The sequence below is a fragment of the Rutidosis leptorrhynchoides genome, chromosome 6, assembly GCF_046630445.1.
Source record: "Rutidosis leptorrhynchoides isolate AG116_Rl617_1_P2 chromosome 6, CSIRO_AGI_Rlap_v1, whole genome shotgun sequence".
Classification (NCBI taxonomy): Eukaryota; Viridiplantae; Streptophyta; class Magnoliopsida; order Asterales; family Asteraceae; genus Rutidosis; species Rutidosis leptorrhynchoides.
In genome coordinates this window covers 421,253,194-421,275,860 of record NC_092338.1, presented here as the reverse complement: position 1 = coordinate 421,275,860, position 22,667 = coordinate 421,253,194, and the positions used below count along the sequence as shown (strand labels likewise).

At 31.2% G+C, this 22,667-nt stretch overlaps 2 protein-coding genes across 2 annotated transcripts; both read right to left on the bottom strand.

Annotated features, from left to right (window-relative positions):
• Window positions 1-13,986: 13,986 nt before the first annotated feature.
• Window positions 13,987-14,475, bottom strand: LOC139855159 (uncharacterized). The gene has a single exon (XM_071844403.1). It carries the CDS (start codon window positions 14,473-14,475, stop codon window positions 13,987-13,989), a length of 489 nt encoding a protein of 162 aa, XP_071700504.1.
• A 36-nt stretch (window positions 14,476-14,511) lies between these two features.
• On the bottom strand, window positions 14,512-15,511 carry LOC139855157 (uncharacterized). The gene is made up of 3 exons (XM_071844402.1): window positions 15,320-15,511; window positions 14,981-15,230; window positions 14,512-14,768 (listed from the first exon to the last, which is right to left on the bottom strand). The coding sequence occupies exons 1-3, from the start codon at window positions 15,509-15,511 to the stop codon at window positions 14,512-14,514; spliced, it is 699 nt and encodes a 232-aa protein (XP_071700503.1).
• Between the last annotated feature and the right edge of the window lie 7,156 nt (window positions 15,512-22,667).

Below are 22,667 nucleotides of genomic sequence, written 5' to 3'. Positions count from 1 at the left end.
TCTCATTTCAATCTGGTTGTCCTTAATGAGATTTTGAGTGTATGAGAAGAATCTAGGTGGTATGTGTTTTGTTCGGTCACTTTTGATATACCCTTCTTTCATCTGTGCTATGCAAGCTGCATTATCTTCAAAGATAGTTGTTGGACTTTTATCGCGTTCTAGTCCACAAGAATCAGTAATGAGTTGTGTCATTGATCTCAACCAAAAACATTCTCGAGTAGCTTCATGTAATGCAATCACTTCGGCATGATTTGACGATGTAGCAACAAGTGTTTGTTTTTGAGAACGCCATGATATTGCAGTACCTCCATTTAGGAATACATATCCAGTTTGAGATTTAGCTTTATGTGGATCAGATAAATAACCTGCATCTGCATAACCAACCAAATCTTGTTTTGATTCGTTAGAATAAAATAATCCTAAATCAGTAGTTCCTCGAAGGTATCGAAATATGTGTTTGATCCCATTCCAGTGTCTTTTGGTAGGAGCAGAGCTGAACCTTGCCAACAAATTAACTGCAAAAGAAATGTCAGGTCTTGTACAATTTGTAAGATACATAAGAGCTCCAATTGCACTAAGATATGGTACTTCTGGTCCAAGAATGTCTTCTTGATCTTCACATGGACGAAATGGATCAGCTTCAACATTGAGTGATCTAACAACCATAGGAGTATTTAATGGTTTTGCCTTGTCCATATTGAAACGTTTCAAAATCTTTTCAGTATATGTTGTTTGATGTACAAGTAAACCATTAGGCATATGCTCAATTTGTAAACCAAGGCAATACTTGGTTTTTCCGAGATCTTTCATTTCAAATTCTTTCTTTAGAAGTTGAATGGCTTCATGGATCTCTTTATTTGTACCTATGATGTTAAGATCATCAACATAAACAGCTATGATCACATATCCGGATGTTGTTTTCTTAATGAAAACACAAGGGCAAGTAAGATTATTTGTATACCCTTTGCTTATCAAGTAATCACTTAATCGGTTATACCACATACGTCCCGATTGTTTTAACCCATATAAAGATCTTTGTAATTTAATCGAATACATTTCTTTGGGTTTTGCATTTGATGCTTCTGGTACCTTAAATCCTTCAGGTATCTTCATATATATATCACTATCAAGTGATCCATATAGATAAGCAGTCACAACATCCATGAGATGCATTTCTAAATTTTTAGAAACTGCCAGACTGATTAAGTACCTAAAAGTAATTGCATCCATAACAGGAGAATAAGTTTCTTCATAATCAATTCCCGGTCTTTGAGAAAAACCTTGAGCTACAAGTCTAGCTTTATACCTTGTAACTTCATTTTTCTCATTTCTTTTTCGGACAAAAATCCATCTGTATCCTACAGGTTTCACATCTTTAGGAGTGAGAATGATGGATCCGAAAACTTTTCTTTTATTGAGTGATTCTAATTCAGCTCGTATTGCTTCTTTCCATTGAGCCCAATCATGTCTATTTTGACATTCAACCATAGATGTTGGTTCTGGATCATCATCATTATTCATGATGTCATATGCAACATTAAATGAAAATTTCTCATCAAGATTTTTCATTTCATTTCGGTTCCATAATATTTTTGAATATGCATAATTGATTGCAATTTCTGTATTGACATCATCAATCTCCTCTGCAGTAGGAGTACTGATTTGTGGTTCTTCTTGAACACTTTCTTTTACTTCATTATCAGCTGATTTTCTTTTTCGAGGATTTTTATCCTTTGAACCGATTGGTCTTCCACGTTTCTGACGTGGCAAAGATTCATGAGTGACGTTATTGCCAGCTTTTGGAATTTCAATTCGAGCTGGAGTATTTACTGCTGGTATATATGATTTTGTCACCGTTTTTGTATCTGTAAATGCATCAGGCAATTGATTTGCAAGTTCTTGTATATGCATTATCTTTTGAACTTCTGTCTCGCATTCTTTTGTGCGAGGATCAAGATACTTTAATTGAGGTTCACACCATGAAACATCATTTTCTTTATTTTTCATTTCTCCCCCTAATCTAGGGAACAATGTTTCATTAAAATGACAATCAGCAAAACGTGCTGTAAAAACGTCACCTGTCATAGGTTCAATATACCTTAATATTGAAGATGTTTCATATCCAACATATATTCCCAACCTCCTTTGAGGACCCATTTTTGTACGTTGTGGTGTCGCAATTGGAACATACACTGCACAACCAAATGTTCTAAGATGGGAAATATTTGGCTCTTGACCAAAAGCAAGTTGTAGGGGGGAATATTTATGACTTGCACTTGGTCTGATGCGAATCAATGCAGCAGCATGTAAAATTGCATGACCCCATATAGATACAGGGAGTTTTGTTCTCATTATCAATGGTCTAGCGATTAACTGTAAACGTTTAATCAATGACTCGGCTAAACCATTTTGTGTATGCACATGAGCAACAGAATGTTCAACAACAATTCCTATAGACATGCAATAGTCATTAAATGCTTGGGATGTAAATTCACCAGCATTATCAAGTCTCACCCTTTTAATGGTGTAATCAGGAAAATGAGCTCTCAATTTAATAATTTGGGCAAGAAATTTTGCAAATGCCACATTACGGCTTGATAACAGACAAACATGAGACCATCTGCTAGATGCGTCTATTAGAACCATGAAATATCTAAATGGTCCACATGGTGGATGAATTGGTCCACATATATCACCTTGAATTCTTTCAAGAAACATTGGTGATTCTTTCTCAACCTTAAGTGGTGAGGGTCTAGTTATCAATTTTCCAAGAGAGCAAGATGTACATGGAACCATTGTATCATGATGGATTTTTCTATCCTTTAGTGGATGTCCATGAGTACATTCAATAATCCTTTTCATCATTGTTGATCCTGGATGGCCTAATCTGTTATGCCATAAACTGAATACACCAGGATCAATATATTTTTCGTTAACTACCATATGTATTTCTGGTACATTTATATGTGTATAATGTAATCCAGAACTAAGTCTTGGCAGTTTTTCAACCACATGACTCTTGTCAGTGATACTTAAATATTTCTCATTTTCTGTTGTCACTGACTGATAATCATACCCGTTAAGGTATATGTCGGAGAAACTCAATAAATTTCTGCTTGACTTGGGAGAAAATAAGGCATCATTTATTAAAAATTTTGTACCATTTGGTAGTATGAAATTTGCCTTTCCTATCCCTTTTATCAAGTTAGCAGGTCCTGATATTGTATGTATAGTTCCTTCCGTTGGTTTTAGATCAATAAAATATTTCTCGGATTTAAGTATAGTGTGTGTAGTTCCACTGTCTGCTATACAGAGATCTCCACCACTTGATTGATGTTGTATTCCAGCAAAATTCATATTGAACTTCATATATAAGAAATAAATAGTGAGTACATTAATATTACACAATATTTTAAACGCAAATAGATAGTACTGAAACATTTAGCAAACATAATGACAAAGACAGACGATATTAAATCGTTTATTTTTCAAAAGACGCACAACTTAAACATTCAAGAAATCTTCATATAAATCAGATGGTTTCTCAGTGACTGTTGGATCAATATTATCCACAAAATTTACTTCCTTTTCTTTACCTTTCAGCGAATCCTGATACATCTTAACAAGATGTTTAGATGTTCGGCAAGTATTAGCCCAGTGGCCCATTCTACCACATCTGTAGCAAGATTCTTCAGAATTTTTAGAAGAATTTTCTTCAACATCTTGTTTAATGGGCTTGTTTTGTGGTTGATATTTATATTTTCGTGGATTACTATTTCTTTGACCACCACGGCCACGACCACGACCACGTCCACACCCATTACCATTACCATAAGGATGGTTTCTACCATAGTTATGGCTTTTGGCATGATGATGGTGATGGTTATTATAACCACGACCTTGCCCGCGTCCTTGTCCCTGTTTATAATTATTTGCAGTATTTGCTTCAGGGATTGCAAGTGTACCAGTAGGACGGGATTGCTGATTTTTCATTAATAGCTCATCATTTTGCTCTGCAACTAAGAGATATGAATTAAGTTCAGGATATGTTTTGAACTTTAGCATTCTCAAATTTCTTTGCACTGTGATGTTTGCAGCATTCATTGTGGAGAAAGTTTTCTCCATCATGTCTGCATCACTAATTTCATGTCCACAGAATTTAAGTTGTGAACATGTATTATACAGAGCTGAGCTGTATTCATTTACTTTCTTAAAGTCTTGGAACCTTAATGTTCTCCATTGTTCCATTGCAGCTGGAAGTAAAATTTCTCTTTGATTATTGAATCTGCTTTTGAGACCTTCCCATAAAACATGGGGATCTTCTACAGTCACATAATTATTTTGTAAGCATTCATCAATATGTTGATGAATAAAGCAACATGCCGTAGCTTGTTCTTTTTCAGAACAAGTGTTGTTTTCATTTATGGTTTCAAGAATGCCCATTGATTTAAGATGCATTTTTACTTTTATAACCCATGGCATGTAGTTGTTTCCAGTTGATTCTAAAGGAGTAAATTTAAGCTTTTCCAGATTCGACATTTTCTATTATCAAAAATTAAAACAAACATCATGATAAATTAGAGTCAATTTATATTCATAAGTATATAAACATTAAACATAAATTTAATATAACATAAATGATAAGTAGGTGACAGTGTCGACCATGTGTAAGCAATCATAAATAAATGTTATATAACAAAAATATAAATATTAGTAAACATAAATGAAAATTTGGCGACAGTGTCGACCATATATTTTTTCAGGTGGTATAACTGACCTATATCATTCTGGTAGTATAACCGACCATATATCATTTTGGTGGTATAACCGACCATATATCATTTTGGTGGTATAACCGACCATATATCATTTTGGTGGCAGAGCCAACCATATTTAGTATTAAGATTATCGTGCTGATAACGTGTTATAATTCAGTAGGCTTATAACTACCTTTAGTGGTTTGATTCTTGATGTTATAATTCAGTAGGCTTATAACTACCTTTAGTGGTTTGATTCTTGATGTTATAATTCAGTAGGCTTATAACTACCTTTAGTGATTTGATTCTTGATTTAGAATACTAATAATGAAGTGTAAGAACAAAGATGATAATGGAGAGAAAGAAAGAAACACTTTGTAAGTGTGAGAAATGGTGCAAGTTTAATGCTTGCATTCATGAGTATTTATAGCCTAAAATCTCAATATAAAAATACATACTTTGTGTACCAAAATTGACTATATATATACACCAAAATTGACTATCCATATCTATATTATTATTATTATTATAACATATATATATATATATATATATATATATATATATATATATATATATATATATATATAATATAGTTTAGTTTTATATTAGTTAGTTTGGGTAATGTAAAGGTTATTTTACGGGTTTTAAAGTCGGAACTCTGTCTCTGTAACACTACGCGATTAATAATCACTGTAAGCTAAATTCTTCCTTTTTAATTATGTATCGTACTTAAGTTATTATTATGCTTATTTGAGCCGAAGTAATCATGATGTTGGGCTAAATATTAAGACGGGGTTATTGGGCTTTGGACCATAATTGGGATTTGGACAAAAGACCGACACTTGTGAAAATTGGACTATGGGCTATTAATGGGCTTTATATTTGATTAACTAAATGATATCTTGTTAATTTAATATAGAGATTTATAATTTGACGTATCTATATATAACCACATACGCTTGAATGGGTACGGTGAGCGGGATATTTATAAATACTAATAATTATTCATTTGACCGGACATGGGGACGGATTAATAGTCAATGGACTCATTAAAACAGGGGTGGATTGCATTCAAGGGTAATTGGTGTAATTGTTAATAAAGTATTAAAACCTTGGATTACACGCAGTCGATAACCTGGTGTAATCATTAACAATGTATTAAAACCTTATTACAGTTTAAGTCCCCAATTAGTTGGAATATTTGACTTCGGGTATAAGGTTAATTTGGCGAAGACCCTCGCACTTTATAATTATGACCGATGGAATGTTATAGACAAAACCAGATGGACTTATCAAATAATCCAGGACAAAGAACAATTAACCCAGGGTAATAAATTAAAATCAAAACGTCAAACATCATGAGTACGGAAGTTTAAATAAGCATAATATATTTTATTTTATATTTCCTCGTACTTTTATTGTCATTTTAATTATTGTTATTTATTTTATCGTTATTTAAATATCGTCATTTACTTTACGCTTGACTTAAAATATAAAATCGAAAAACCGGTCATTAAACGGTAAATCCCCTTTTTATATATTATTACTATAAATAATTATATATATTTTGTACAAATATAGTTGTTTAAAATATAGTGTAAAATAAGCCGTCTCCCTGTGGAACGAACCGGACTTACTAAAAACTATACTACTCTACGATTAGGTACACTGCCTATAGTGTTGTAGCAAGGTTTAGGTATATCCCATCTGTAAATAAAATAAATTAAAACTTGTGTAATTTGTATCGTATTCCGTAATAAAAATAAGAGTATTTCGTACGCATCCGCTACCACATCAGCTATAAAAACTAATATTTTTACAACTTTCATCCAATAGCTTTATTAAGATAAGGTAAGATTTATTAATTATTTTATTTAATTTAAAAATATCATGCAAAACACGGGCTCTTCTACAGGTTCTTCCATTGAGGATTCTCAACTAAAGATTATATTTTATTTGCGGTTATCATGTTCTTAATTATATTCTACATTTGATCGTTAACATCTGTAAATTGTAATTGTCGTCTTAATACTAACTATTTTAAAAACTAATTTATTTGCAGTTTCCGTGCAACGGACGGGCTCATAAAACTAGTGTAATTATATAAGTAGTCATATGTTGGTTTTAATTGAATTTATGTTTATTAATATAATTAGGGTTTAGTTTGTAATTAATTAAGTATTTGATAAAAGAAAAGGTTTTGAATTTGTGGATAAATGATTTAGGATTTGTGGATAAATGTTATTAAAAATAAAATCTGATTCATGTGTTTTTTTGTTTTAAGGATGAGATAGAAAGACAGCTGGGAAGAAGGTAAAAACATTGGTTGAAGAAGATAAGAGAGGAAATGACGGTTTCAAGAAGATGTTGTAGTTTTGGAAAAATGTCTAATTTACTCTCACGTGAGATGCACATGATCGATGATGAAAAAATAGTCAGTCAAGTGACAGAGGGACTACAATTAAAAAACTACAATTTAAAGGACTGCCAATGTAAAATTAAAAGTTCAGGGAAGGGTAAACGATAGGGACTATCCACGTAATTTTGGCTACTATATTTTTAATTGTTGTAGGTCGCTTTTTAGAGTATACACGGCCGTAATTATCTTTTTTTTTTTTTTTTTTTTTTTTTTTTTGTAGATTTGTGTTCTCGGTATGAGGTTTAAGCTACAACATTTCATAACTTTTCTAGTGAAGTGTTTTGGAACGTTCAATTTCGAACACTCTAGGGCCACATACCATATTTGTCATAAGATTATATCTTTGTGGACTTCAGATGTCAAACTGTCACAACCTCTTATAGATAAGATGAAGTTTCCCTATAAATACAAGCAATTCTATAAATACAAGCACTTGATTATCAATACAAGACTTCACTATCCTTGTGAATAACCCCTCATGAAATTGTTAATATAGTCAGCATATCACCAAAGATCAAGCCTAACCACCCTCAAAATTCTTTAAAGTTGCTTGGGTTTGCTCGTAAATCAACATATCAACAGTCGATCTCTCGTATACACTAATTAAGATCTCGCACTCAAATTGAAATGCTCTGGATTAGTAATGAACATGAACAAATATGAGGCGGACTTACGAATATAATATAATAATAATAAATAAAAAACGTCGAGTTGACTTTTTACGGTCAAACCTTTTTTTAGATTAAGTAAGGTGATATGATGGATGTAGTAAGATGATAATGATTTATATTAGAATGATCCACCTAATGAATAGATAACATAGCACTAGAAATATATTTGAATTATATAAGCATGATCCAAGTGGACTTTATTATCAATATATCACATGGTTAACTTTGTAAAAGTCAAGCTATAATCACACAAAAGAAGTTATTTTACGATGAATAATGATTTTGTACTAGTGAAATGACCCGTGGAATCACGGGTTTGGTTAAATAAAACAGTTTAATAATGTGTTTTATGTATTAAGTGAACGTAAATGTTAAAGTCATATAGTTTAATGACCCGTGGAACCACATATTCCGACTAAGAAACTTGTCATTGTTTTTACAAACATATACTTAACTTAGTCAGAATAAATGAGCTACATTTATTCTCCCACCACTTACTTTCAATTTTGATCACAATTATTATTTTTCTTATCATAAAATTTACATTACAACATTTTATTGAGACATGTATTTCGCATACATATGTAACGTAATTAATCCCGTAAAGAAAACCTATATTTGAATAATAATAATAATGTAATAATACTCCCTCCGTCCGACTACAAGTATCCGGTTATTGTTTGCACAAAGTTTTAGGAAATTCCACTAACTTCATTCTCCACCGATCAGAAATCTTCTCCCTCTCCAGAATAACCTCTTCTGATTGATTGAAATATCAAGTAAATACTTGAAATGTGACAACAAAAAATAGAAAGGTGGATCATTATCATTTTCATTATTGTAGTAATATCGTTGTATATGTATGTAAATAAGTATTGTTATCTCATCATATTGTTGGTCAAAACAATAACTGAAGTGCTACTGGTGATGTGAGCAAAAGAAGTAAACAATTGTAATTAGTTAGATATACATATCAATTTTTTGACGAAACGTGATTTATAGTATCCGTAGCCTATCAATTAAATGAAATTAACAACAATAAAAAAAATTCAGTTAGCTAAAGTATAAAGATAAATAATAGTGATCACATTATGTATTCTCACCTTATAATAGCTTTATACCGTTGAGGAGAAGTAGATGATTAACATGTATCGATTATGGTAGTTAATATCATAGTACATAACTCGGAGAAAAAAAAAACAAGCATGAATAATTGCAGCTAAAAAAATTAGGGCATAAAGACGTATCACATTAAGATTGAATAAATGAGTAAATATGATAGTTTATATGTTTAAAATGGGCTAATATGATATAATTATATTTAAGTGGGTAAATATGTTATTATTAAAGTTAAGAAGGGTATATATGATAAAAACCCTAAATAAATAATAAAATATTTAATTAATGTTAATGACATCATCAAGATGGCTTAGATTTTTTTCTTTTTATTTTTTGATTTTTTTTTAACAAATGAAATAGTCTAATAATGACATCATCATTTTAGAATTTTAATAGAAACTATAGATTTGGCACATAAGCTTCTAGAAGTTTATGGAACCTTAAACTTATTTTTTTCATAAGCATTAGTTCTAGTCTTGTTTGAAAGACAAATATTTCAGAGCTTATGAAAAAAATAAGTTCTGAAAAAATAAGTTAGTTGAAGTAGCTTATGAAAATAAACTCGAAAACTTATGTAAGTAAAATTACATTATTAGCCCCTAAATCATTATTTATCATTTACTTTTTGTCCTTTTATGTCATTGTATATACATAAGCTCCAGCTACTTTACCAAACACTTATAAAGCACAAGCTCCAGTTTCTAGCTTAAAAAATAAACTCCAGCTTTCAGCTTTAACTACAAGCTCTCGCTCCAGATAGTTTAATTCAAATACACCCCCAAACACCATTTTTTTTTTTTTTTGGATCCATGAATTATGTACAAACATAATAATTGTTCCGTACAAACATTGATTGTGAATGTAAATCCATCAAATATTTATCATTGCCGTTTTTGATAAAACGAAAATGGTATTTTAGTACACTTATTTATATAATGATTGTGCAAGTGTAAGCATTCGTTTAACGTATGAGATCGTGTTCATAAGTGGTGGAATTTTGGTAACTGTCCTCATTCGAGTGTATCCGATGTCCTTCATGGAAAGGCCCCTCGAGCAATGTCCTCTCTTGGCTCAAAAATTTGGCAAGCCGTTGCGTGGGTATGTGTGTATCTAATCTGGAATAATCGTAACATGATGGTGTTTCAAAATAAATCGAGTTGTCCTCCGGTGCTTCTAAATGAAATTCAAGTAAAGTCGTTCGAATGTGTGGTCGATGCCATCTTCTTGTAATTTGTTGTTGAATTTATATATATAATTACCTTACTTTTCAGAAAAAGAAAAGAAAAAGTAATTAGCACAAAAGGCAAAATCACGCCGTCTATACAAATATAATATATATATATATATATATATATATATATATATATATATATATATATATATATATATATATATATATATATATATATATATAAGAAAAAATTATTCTTGATTGTGGTTGAAAGTTATTTATGGATGGTTATATGTATAGATTATATATACTCCATATTATTTACACTTATTATTATTATATTATATATTATATATAATAATAAATAGAAAATCCATAAAATAGAATACTCCGTATATCATAGATACTCAAAATAGGTATAGATAATAGTTACAGTATGTGATCTATAATATTATTTGGTAAATTTGACTTATATACAAAATAAAGTGATGACGTCACCAAATATAATCTGTTAATTTAAATTTCATCATTTATTATTATCGATTCAAGTTGATGTATTATAATATTTTCATTTCCATTATTATTCTATCTTTTCAATTCTTTCTCATCTCTTTCCATTTAAAAAAAGAAAAAGAAAAACCTCGAGAATACAACGTTAGATATTTGGTATATGTAGTCTTAACCTATTGATAATGTGTTGTCGATTGAATTGTCATTGTATTTTTGAGAGAACTGTTGATGTTGAAGAAGGAATGGAACACACGGGCTCAAAAATCTACCATATAAATTAGAGAATCAAGTAAGTTTTAATGATTTTATTTAACAACTATGCAACACACGGGCTCAAAAATCTAACATATCATATTTTGTTGACACATTTCTATCTATAGGTCACAAAAATAATTGTTTGATAAACTTAATTGATTTTGGGTTATTAATATATTTAGTAAATTATAATTACTAATTAATACTTCGTACGTTTCATGTTTCATCTCCGGGGAACTTCTAACATATTATATATATTTTTTAATATTATAATTTAATTAATTTTGTTAATAATAAAATTATAACTAAATTAATTAAATAACTAAGTTAGTTATTTACTAATTAATATTATTAATAAAAATAAACTTTTAAATTTTCTCAATATCACGGGCTCTTAAACTCAAAAGAATAACTGTTTGACAAAATCAATTAGTTTTATACAATTATTTTATTCATCGTGCAACGCACGGGCTCTAAAGCCTATTACAATAAAATTGCAAAGTGATTTTTTTAACAATTTTAACTACCGTGTAATATATGTACGGGCTTCGCTCCGTACACTATCTCATAAAGTGTTAGCAATTTAATATTTTATCAATTATTATCATTTTATTAAAAATATTACCTCTAAAATGTAATCCGTAATTGTTTGGTAAACTCAATTGATTTTGCACGGTTATTTACTCACCCGTGCAACGCACGGACTCTAAAACCTAGTATATATATATATATATATATATATATATATATATATATATATATATATATATATATATATATATATATATATATATATATATATATATACTAGACTCGAAACTAAAACTTTTTAATTAAAGAGTTACCTATAGCCATCTAGCAAAATCAGTTGGTGCCTAGAAATTAACTTAATTCTTACTGATTTTTCATATATAAAAAATAAAGTAAATTATTACGGAGTACTATAGTAGGATAGTAATTTAATACATGCAGTTTAACTTTCTATGAGAGCATTCCCAATAACTCGTTAATGTCTAGCCAATACTCCAAGCCAATTATTGGTAATTGGCTTCCAATGGCAACACAATGTTAATCCTTAGCCAATATATATTCGTTACCAGTTTCGTGGATTTTTAGTTTATTTCATCACGTGAATTGTAGTCAAGAAAGTAACAGAAAGTTGAATTGAGTGGACCAACTTGGTAGTTGCAAACATAAACAATACATTTGATAATAATACAATTAAGTTTAATAACAAAATTAATAAAGTGAGTCCATGTGATAGTATGTCATGATTGAGAGTGAATTATTATGAGTTAGTGATAGGAAGAAAATGGGAAGAAAATGGTGATGTGACGCTGATGTGGCAGTGTGTTAATATGAAGAAGGGTGTCATGAATGGGAATGCTCTGAGTACTTAAAAAAAGAAGATGTTTTGCCATTTACAAGTAAATCACGTGATGTCAAAGCAAATCAACACTAATCAAGATGTAAGTACATTTACGGATTAATATATGATAAATTGAGGTAACAACTTGTTCTAGTTTATTTTCAATCTTGAATATAGTTTTTGATGCGATCTTTATTTAATAGTTCATAGACAAAGGATACGTGATTTAATCAATTTTATTATCACTCTATATTTTTTATTTACTTAACAGTTTAACCTTTTAACTTTTCACCTACATTTTATTTTATATGCATAATAAGGTATGAGTATAAAAAGATTGTACTCTATTATTCTTATTTATTTATTTATGGATTAGATTATAAATATAAATTTGAAACATCTTAAAAAGGAAAAAAAAAGAAAAAAAAAAAGAAAAAGAAAAAAAGAAAGGTGATTATTGAATTGAGAAGAGGGAGCATCTGTATTTAGAAACTATAACAAATACGGAGTAATTGGTTTGTTACACACTTACACCATATACCAACTCGCTCGCATGTGAAAACTTTCAAGAAAAAATATCACCGTTGGTCCACGAACTTTGTATCAAAAATCATGATAGTCCACAAACTTTATTTTCATCTTCGTTGGTCCCAACTTTTCCTATTTCATCCCGTCTGGTCCCAGTTTTTAACCCCGTTACCTCCAGATACGTTAAACCCTCCATGTGGCTTGCACACGATGGGCAATATTGTCCTTTTGCTTTGTACATCTAATAACCCTAATTATTTTCTATTTATTCAAAACCCGTCCCTTTATTTTCCCCAAATCCCATACGTATCACCCCTTTCTAATTAAGAACCCTAATTCTCAAAATTCCCAAATTGTTCTCATCAAAACAATGGAAATTTGTTGGTGTGGTCGTAGTTCAGTGATCAGAACATCTTGGACTGTTAAAAATCCAGGTCGTCGTTACTATGATTGTCCAATTAAGGTAAGCCGATTTTTTTTTCAATTACGTTTACTGTTTCTGCTAATTTGTGTTTTTTGTTTTCATCTTTGTTCGATCTGTAGTGATCTAAATGCAGGTTTTTAGCTTGGTATGACCCACCCATGTGTGCCCGATCAGTCATGATCATTCCAGGACTTTTGAAGGCGAAGAATGCATTGGAAAAGAAAGTAAAGAACTTGCAGTGGTCTCTAGTTTTAAGTTGGGTTTTTTTTTGCTGTTTATGTAATGATGCAATCGAAATAGTTGGGTTGGTTAGCATTGTGTTGTTTGAACTTTAAGTTTAATGTTTCTTCCATTTCAATGCACTTGAATGTATTGTGGTTTACTGTTATTTACTTCTAATGCAATTGAATGTCTTTTGGTTCTTGTTATCAACTAATGCATACTGTTTTTGAGCATCATTATTAATGGAATCATCTTGACCTGCATTCACACGATGTATACATAGTACCAATGTGCAATTCGAATTGAAACATACATAGTCTTTAATTCAAACAGTTTCATTCAAACATTAAACCAAACATATTCTAGACGAAACATAGTGTAGAATTCAAACATAATTCAAACAAGGCTGACCAAAATAACAAAAGAAAATGACAAGGCTGACCAAAATAGTATAGAATTCAAACATGGCAGACCAAAATAACAAAAGAAAATGACAAAGTGTAGCTTTAAAATAACAAAAGAAAATGACAATTCAAACTTAATTCTTGGCTTTTCCCTTCATCTTTTTTTGCACTCCACTTCCATTAGCACCATTACCAGACCTCTTTGTTCCACTTCCAGAAGCACCATTTGTACAACTTCTAACATTATGACCAAATCCTTTGCACTTGCCACACTGAGTAGTCCCTCCCCTCTTTGACAACTTACCATTTTTGACCATACTTTCTTTTTCATCTAATTCCTTTCTTCTATTTTTTTTGGGCCTTCCAGCAGTTTTAATTTTAAGTGGTGGCATAAGCTTGGTTGGTACACTTGTTTTTGGCCAATTTTCTCTGCCATTGACTGGGTCAATTGTAAATTGATAGGTCTTCTTCCAAGTTTCCAACCTATGTACTTGATGAACCCATGATTCAGGACGTCCAACACTTTTGTCATATGCATACATGTTCCATAACACTGCTACAACATGTTTGCAAGGCATACCTGTAAGCTCCCACTTTCTGCATACACATGCCTTTTGTTCCATGTCAACCACACATTGATCTTCATGAGGTCCATTAACTTAATATTTGCTGCTCCCATTAAACAAGACAGTATATTTTGTAGCTTCTTTCTTTATTCCTTCAAACACTTTTGTAGCAGCAGGGGTTAATGGACCCTCACTCTTTGCAATTTTGGAATGAACATTAACTATTCTCTTCATTAGGTATTCTCTAATAAACTCAAGTGCAGTAATGATTGGCTTATCTCTACCATCTACCAACCATCTATTTAGAACTTCACACATATTGTTGAGAAGCACATAAGTTTTGGCCTTCCCTACATTTAACAAATAGTTTACACACCATGTAATTCTCAATCATTTAAGGGGGATGATTCTCACACACACTTTTTTGATCCTCACACACCTATTTTAACCTTTTACTCTTCTAATAAAACTCAATTGGTGTGTGAGGATCAAAAAAGTGTGTGTGAGAATCATCCCCCATCATTTAACAAGTACATAAATTAAAAAATGTATATAACTTTACCTGAGAAATGACTTCTTGCCCAATGTTTGGGTTGAACCTTAACCAAATATTTCCAACAACCTTCATTAAAGTTTTTACGCTCCTGCATACAATGTTCAAATTGTGGAACAGTAGTTGCAGTAGGACACCTCCACAAATGGTCTTTGTATGCTTTTCCATTCCATTGTGTTTTCATGTTTTGTTGTATATGCCTTAAGCAGAACCTATGCTCAGCATTAGGATAAAGGTTTTCTTCAGCAGCTATGATCCCCTATACAAATTTAATCATTCAGTTAAAAAAAGGTGTCAATAAGTGTAACAAGAATGAAAGTATAACTTGTATTTAAGTGATTATATTACCTTTTGTCTATCACTCATGAAAGTGATGTTTGACCTCTTAGTTAAACCCAAGTCTTTACCAACACAATTAAGGAACCAACACCATGAATTATAAGTTTCAGACTCCACTATGGCATAAGCTAAAGGATATATTCCATTGCTTGAATCAATACCAACTGCTGTTAATACTTGACCACTAGCAGGTTCTTTCATAAATGCACCATCCAAACCAAGAAGATCCCTACCCAAAGATTTGAAACCCTTCTTTAATGGTCCTAAACAGGTTGTTTACCATCGTGTGCAAGTCACATGGAGGGTTTAACGTTTCTTGATGTAACGGGGTTAAAAACTGGGACCAGACGGGATGAAAAAGGAAAAGTTGAGACCAACGAAGATGAAAATAAAGTTTGTGGACTATCATGATTTTTGATACAAAGTTCGTGGACCAATGGTGATATTTTTTCAACTTTCAAACTCACATTTTCTTTATTTGCACAATATGTGCACTTGTAAATTGTAATATTACACTAATAGATAGATTTGTAATTATATACATAATTCTAATTATATCCACAAATCACCAATTAAATCATTATCGTTTTTGATTTAGCTATCTAAAAGATGTGTTTTGCTAACATTTGCTTTTATGGCATAGTGTATTTAAGAGCACGGGGTGTTCGTGTCCATTTTTCAAGTATATTCAAGCTCGAAAATGAACTTTGAAATTGATTAAAGTGGGGTATCGTTCGGTGTCCATTTCGGTGTCAGCTTCAAGATCGAAATGACGTGGCCAATAAGAAAATAGAATAATTTAAAAAGAAAAAAAGTGTCCGTGTAGCGACGATGGTGTACTGACGCCGGAATAGGTATTGATCGACGGTGGGCCGGTATAGCCACCATCAGTGATGAACGCTGCAATTGCCGACGGATACCTGATGCTCTTAATAAACACATAACAAGGTAAAATATGATTAATAAGGTAAAAGTTTAAATTACCAAAATTATTTTTTGAATAAACACATAACAAGGTAAAAGTTATGTTGAAATTGATGAATATTACTCGCAAACGATACTAGCGGTATGTGAGAAGTCCCTTCAACCAAGACGTTGGGGGTCAGTGGCTATTATATGATAAAAACTCAAAATACTGTTGAAACGACCCGACCCAATCCATAGGGACGAATACAATAACATATGATTACATCGCGAGGCATTTGACCTCTATATGATACGTTTTATAAACATTGCATTCTTTTGAAAAGATATACCATAAATGAATATTTAAAATTCAATGTTTTCGACATCTGATGATTTCTACATATAGACAATCACCGTAAATAACAGTTTACAAGAATACTTCCGTTGACAATGCAGTCAAAATAAATACACGGTGATGATTTTGTGAATGCAATGCTTCCTCGAATAAAACATGTATGACTCCATGCACATGGTTTCTCTAGCATATATTCAAACAGCGGAAGACTTCTAGGAACCTGAGAATAAACATGCTTTAAACGTCAACATAAAGTTGGTGAGATATAGGTTTAATGCTAGCAGCGTTATAAATATAGACCACAAGATTTCATATACATAAACGTTTTAATAAAAATATTCTAAGTGGTTGAGCACTTGATAACCATACTTAACATTTAATCAACGTCGCATATTCCCTTTATTATGAAATCTCACTACACTGTACCAAGTGTAGTCACCAAAACGAAGTACTGTGCAACCGTTGAATACTGGTCGTCCAGTCCAGTTGGGGTTGTCAGGCCCGATAGATCTATCAACAGGATTCGCGTTTACAATACCACATGTAAATAGTAGTTACCAAGCTACAGGGAAGTATGCCAGTGGTACAACTCAACGTAGAATATATATTTTAATCACTTGTGTCCATAACGTAAATCATAAAATGCATGTATTCTCATCCCGAAATATTTAGAGTTTAAAAGTGGGACTATATACTCACTTTTGCCTTGAAGGTATTTAACTCGACTTGGTCTCCGATAGATATCACGAACCTAACCATATATATAATATATCAACATATTTTCTTTTCAATTAATCGTTACATATATACTTATAATACTTTTAATATTTTCTTAGTCCGTAGTTAGCAGTCCGATATTAGTAGTCTACAATTAGTTGCTCAATAAAATAAATAAATAAATAAAGACCCCATCGTATTCGTATTGATCAGAATTAATCTCGACCCATGGTACCATGTTGTCAAATGACGTGTTGCGTACATAAAGTACCGTGTTGTTAAATGACGTGTTGCGTACAATCATGAGGTCTTATGATTAATCTTCTCGTGTTGTTTACGGGTGGTCCTGAAATATGTAAAATCAAATCATAAGTAATTATATATAAAATATCATATTAATTAGAAAAGATATGATTAATTTACTTTATCTCCAAATATTTTCGTAGCTAAACTAGCTTCGGATACCCAATCTTGTTTTAGTCGTAGTTTCTTCATTACAACTCCGTTTTTGTTGGTTCAACTTGCCACTTCCTTGGTTCGAGTCAAATTTTAAGAATATGAACTGAAAATACCTTAGTTTGTATTTGAAATCATAGGTTATAGGTCAAACTTTGATAAAACTTATGAAAGTGATCATTTCCGTTGTAAAAACAACATCTAGATGATCATTTTTACAAAAATACTTACACTTTGAGTTACACCATGAGATTTTTATATATTAACATATTCATAAGAAATATCATTTTTTTCTAGAATATAAACTTCCAATTCAAAGTTTAAGATGGTTTTTAATTATCCAACCCAAAACAGCCCCCGGTTGCACTCCGACGATGTAGATTCAGTTTTTAAGGTGTTCTTTGTAAAACCAAGTTATATCTTGTTAAGTTAGCATATCATTATGATATATTACAGATTTTGAAGTGTTTTAAAAGTTAAGTTAGAAGGATCTATTTAGTTTGCAAACAAGTTTAAAATCATTCAAACTATGTTCTTGTTGTTAAAATTTTACAACATAAAATAAGATAGCTATATAATTATGAATCGAACAAGATTATGAACAAGGTTACTACCTCAAGTTACTTGAACAAAGTTACTGTAAGAGATAAGAAAAAATCTTGGAATCAAAGAGTAGTGGAGTTAGATCAAAAGGTTGGAAGTATACTTCTTCAAATGGGTGGTTATTTTGATATGTTCTTGAAAGAGTTTTCTTATGGTGTTTAAGGCTTGTAATTGAAGCTAAATGATGGGGAAAATGCTTGGAGATGATCAAGTATGAAGATAGGAGTATTTTGAGAGAGAAATGAGGGTGTAGGTATGAGAAAATGGAGTGAAGAAATGGTGTTCATTCATAAAAACGTTTTTAGTTTATAAAGAAAGAAAAGGATTCCTAATTTTGTTTTCTTACTAATAATTCATGCTACTTGATAAATCCTAGTTACCTCATATCTAGGGCAGTAATAATGTTGATTAGGATGTTGATTTGATGTGTATATACCAATAGTAAATACATATAGAAGCTGGGTATGATACGGGTACATATACCCTAGATATACGTATAGAAATCTTGAGGAAACGGAATGAGAATTCAAATATAGCTATCTTTTGTGAATATACTTATATTGTTTTATGTATTTAAGTCCTTAAAAAGTGATTAAATATATTATATATACGATACATGTATAAGCATTATAGGTTATAAGTATATATATCAAAGAATGTTATGTATAGTTATCGTTTTGAAAACTTAAGTTAGTAGTTTCAAAATATACTTATAACTCATTGTCATTAGTACACAATGAGATGTTAAACCATCCTTAGATCATGTTAAATATATATAAGTACATATATATACACAAACGTATAATTATCGTATGTTATATAGTTCGTGATATCATCGGTCAAATTGGACGGTCAAACGTTGTGTAAAACTCTTTTCAAAAACACAAGTCTCAACAATTTGGATTGCTTATCATGTTATTAAGGTTTAATTTATGTAAATATTCATCTCATAAGTATAAAACGATTGGAAAAATCTGGGTCGTTACAGTACCTACCCGTTAAATTAATTTCGTCCCGAAATTTGAATGGGATGGTCATGGCTGACAATAAGTATGTTTTCATGATGTATACGAGTTGGAAATTAGAGTTTTATTATCATCAAGTAATATTGATAAAGCAATTTGATTTTTGTGAAGAGTACGAGTGAGGCTATCACCAAAGGGTGAAATGAGTAGGTATAGATTCGTCATATCTTTTGACGTAGATAGGATTGATTTCCAAGTTCAAGAGATTTGGAGTAAAATCTTCATAATGAGATTTGATTCTTCGATAATCAAGGAAATTAGAATCCGCTTTAAATGCGATCATCTATTTTGATTGCTCTGTCGGATCTTTTACTATAAATCCACCTCCCTTCATTTCCTTACAACTCATACCTTCTATTCTTCCTCCCTCAATTCATACTTTAAAACATTTATCAGTATGCTTCATCCAGTACTGATCCTGGATATACTCTTAACTTTCATCTCTGTCATTCTTCTTTTTCATCTACCTCCGGAGGATTTTATTTATTTCTACTATTACCTTGGGGTTATAGTATTGTTAATTCTCCCGTGCCTTTACGTTGCAATACGTATTGATATACACGGTTTGTAATTTATTTGTTGTTGTCGAGCTTTATATTTTCTTTTATATTCAACAGTTCCATACTTCTGTTTCCTCTTCCCGACTTCGAGTCAAGCGAATAATGGTCCGGAATTCGAAGGAATGGATTTTGAAATAAACATAGTTAATGTTCTAAGAAGGAAATAGTAATTGCGCGATCTTGATTTGGTAAGTTACCAGAATGTCCGAAAAGATAGAATTATCAAGGAGATATGTTCTTAATATGTTTGGAGATTGGGTAGAATGTAAGATTTGTGTAACATGGCACATGATGACGTTATGATCTGTGAATCATTATGTTCCGTTTAGAAACTCAGCATGAATTACTGTAATATAATCACGTTGATCAAGTGTCATTATATTATACTAATTCATGCTTCAGTTTCCAACACTACTTCAAAACATTCATATTTTAAACTCGAATTTTTCAGAATTTAGAAACTAACACAGTTTCTTTTATGTTGTAACGCAAATATTGTGAAGAGATAAATGATTTTTGATGAGGATAGTTGGGAATATATCTTCAAGAATATCGGAGATATTTATAATGAAAAATACGATGATATCTTAGAATATCTAAGATCAGGGAATGACGCAGAAAATCTGTCTGTGAAGGTTTAGAATAAGGAGTAACGTTCTTACTAACGGTTTCAGCAGACACTGATTCATTTGAATCCTTTGAAGGTAGATTTCGTCATTGTGATTTTTCCACGACCTCCTTTATACTTTGCTCAATCCATTTTACAGTACCAAATTTTTCGTTCGAGCTTTTCCAATCTATTATTCTTTATTGTCAAACTTCTGACCGTAATTGTTGTCTACTGTCTTTACCACTTTATCAGTCTTTTCCAAAACTTAATAGCACTAATTCGTAGACTGGAGCATTTTTCAGAAACTTCACATTTGAAATATGTAATTCTTGGGGAAAGACGTTGTATATATATATATATATATATATATATATATATATATATATATATATATATATATATATATATATATATATATATATATATATATATATAACTGCCGAAATAGAAATGCTGCGAGATTTCAAAATACCAATTGTTGATTCCGCCAAAGGGGTAACGAGTTGCTGGTACATCTGCTGATAATGTCGTGGAATATAAAAGGTTCCCTGGTAACAAAAGGGTAATCGTATGTATTACAGGTTATAATAAGGCTACTTCGAATGGAAAGTCGAGGTTGACTTGCTGAAACTGTGACAAAATTTGCTATTTTGAAAAGGAATCGCAAAGTTATTTTTGCTAATAAATGCTAAAAGATTTAACGCGGATACGTGTTAAATTATGTCCTTGGTTTCGAGAGCTTTTCAGGTGCAAGACTGCGGGTAATGTGTGGTTGGATCATCATCTCGATTGTCCATTATTTGAAGTGTCTTCAGGAATTTCGAAGGGTTTGATCATAGATTGTAATTGTTAATATACATATGATGTTTTAGGACTTTGAATGATACAAATATTTTTCCGGGTTCCAAGAATCGAATGATGTTCTAGCATAGTTTTGAAATCAAAGTATAGTTTTGAAAGATGTAAGAGTCCTAAGAGTGATGTCTTCTGTTAAGTCTTGACTTGGATTTCGTTTTGTCGTAATCAAATTTGGATGAGAATGGTTGTTTTGATTTCTATGAAAGAATGTATATTATTGTGAAGGTAGCGAGTATAGTTGATGATTGTTAAATCAGAGTTGAAGAATATAATCATATTAATTGTGAATTTATATATCTCTCGGGTATTACCTACCCGTTAAAAAAAAAATTTCACAAGTAATATTTTGTACCAGAGAATTTTATTACAATCTTTATGAAAATATATGTACATATATATCTTCTTCAGATGTAATCATGAATTTAATAAGTCAATATAATATTAGACTCATTTGATTTTCGGTTTGAGTTAGAATAAGTAATCTCTAAAACGATTAGGAACCACATATTCTTCACAGAATATTAATGAAGTTATGGATTAATACTTCATTATTTATTCTTATATATATTTCCTTAGTAAATTATGCTGATACTCATTGAACTCTTGCTAACTTCGCAAGATATGAATGTTGTTTCCCAGTAAGCTTCGAGTACATTGAAGATGAAAGTGTAAAATCAAACATATTATTGAATAATACACTTGGTTTATTATAAAATGAAATTCATTGAATTGAAACAGGGATTGTAGTTAACGATGATTAAGTTGCTGACGAAGGACGTACATCATTGCATATTTGTAGTATGAATTTAAACGAGTAGTATCTACCCTTTTTCAATTCATACTTAATAGCTTAGTACGAAAAGATTTATTTTGGTTTCCGAATTCATATATATAAAATATTTATATAAATTCTTCAGAAGAATGAGTTAATACTTCATAACTCGTTGAGGCAATATACGCGTTATTGATGATGTCCACGGTGATTCTTGAACTGGTGGAGCTTGTGATGTTAAAGTTGCTGATGATTCTAACGATGTTGACAACACTGACTGTGTTGGTGAGGCTAAGGGTACTGCTGATGCTGTTGGTAAAACAAGTCTAGCTTGTACCTTACGCATCATTCTTGTCGGGGTTTCTACTCTTCCTTTTATCATTTCTGTCCACTCATCTGATTTATGGTTAAGGCAGAAATAGGTAATCTCTATGTCTTTAGAGATTACATAATCACCATAGAATGTTTCTCCGATGAAGTTATGAATCAATACTT

Coding starts and splice junctions, on each gene's coding strand:
- LOC139855159 (XM_071844403.1), bottom strand. CDS start 14,475: ATGGAACAAAAGGCATGTGTATGCAGAAAGTGGGAGCTTACAGGTATG.
- LOC139855157 (XM_071844402.1), bottom strand. CDS start 15,511: ATGAAAGAACCTGCTAGTGGTCAAGTATTAACAGCAGTTGGTATTGAT. Junction 15,231..15,319: donor TCATGAGTGATAGACAAAAG/GTAATATAATCA, acceptor AAATTTGTATAG/GGGATCATAGCTGCTGAAGA. Junction 14,769..14,980: donor GGCAAGAAGTCATTTCTCAG/GTAAAGTTATAT, acceptor TGTTAAATGTAG/GGAAGGCCAAAACTTATGTG.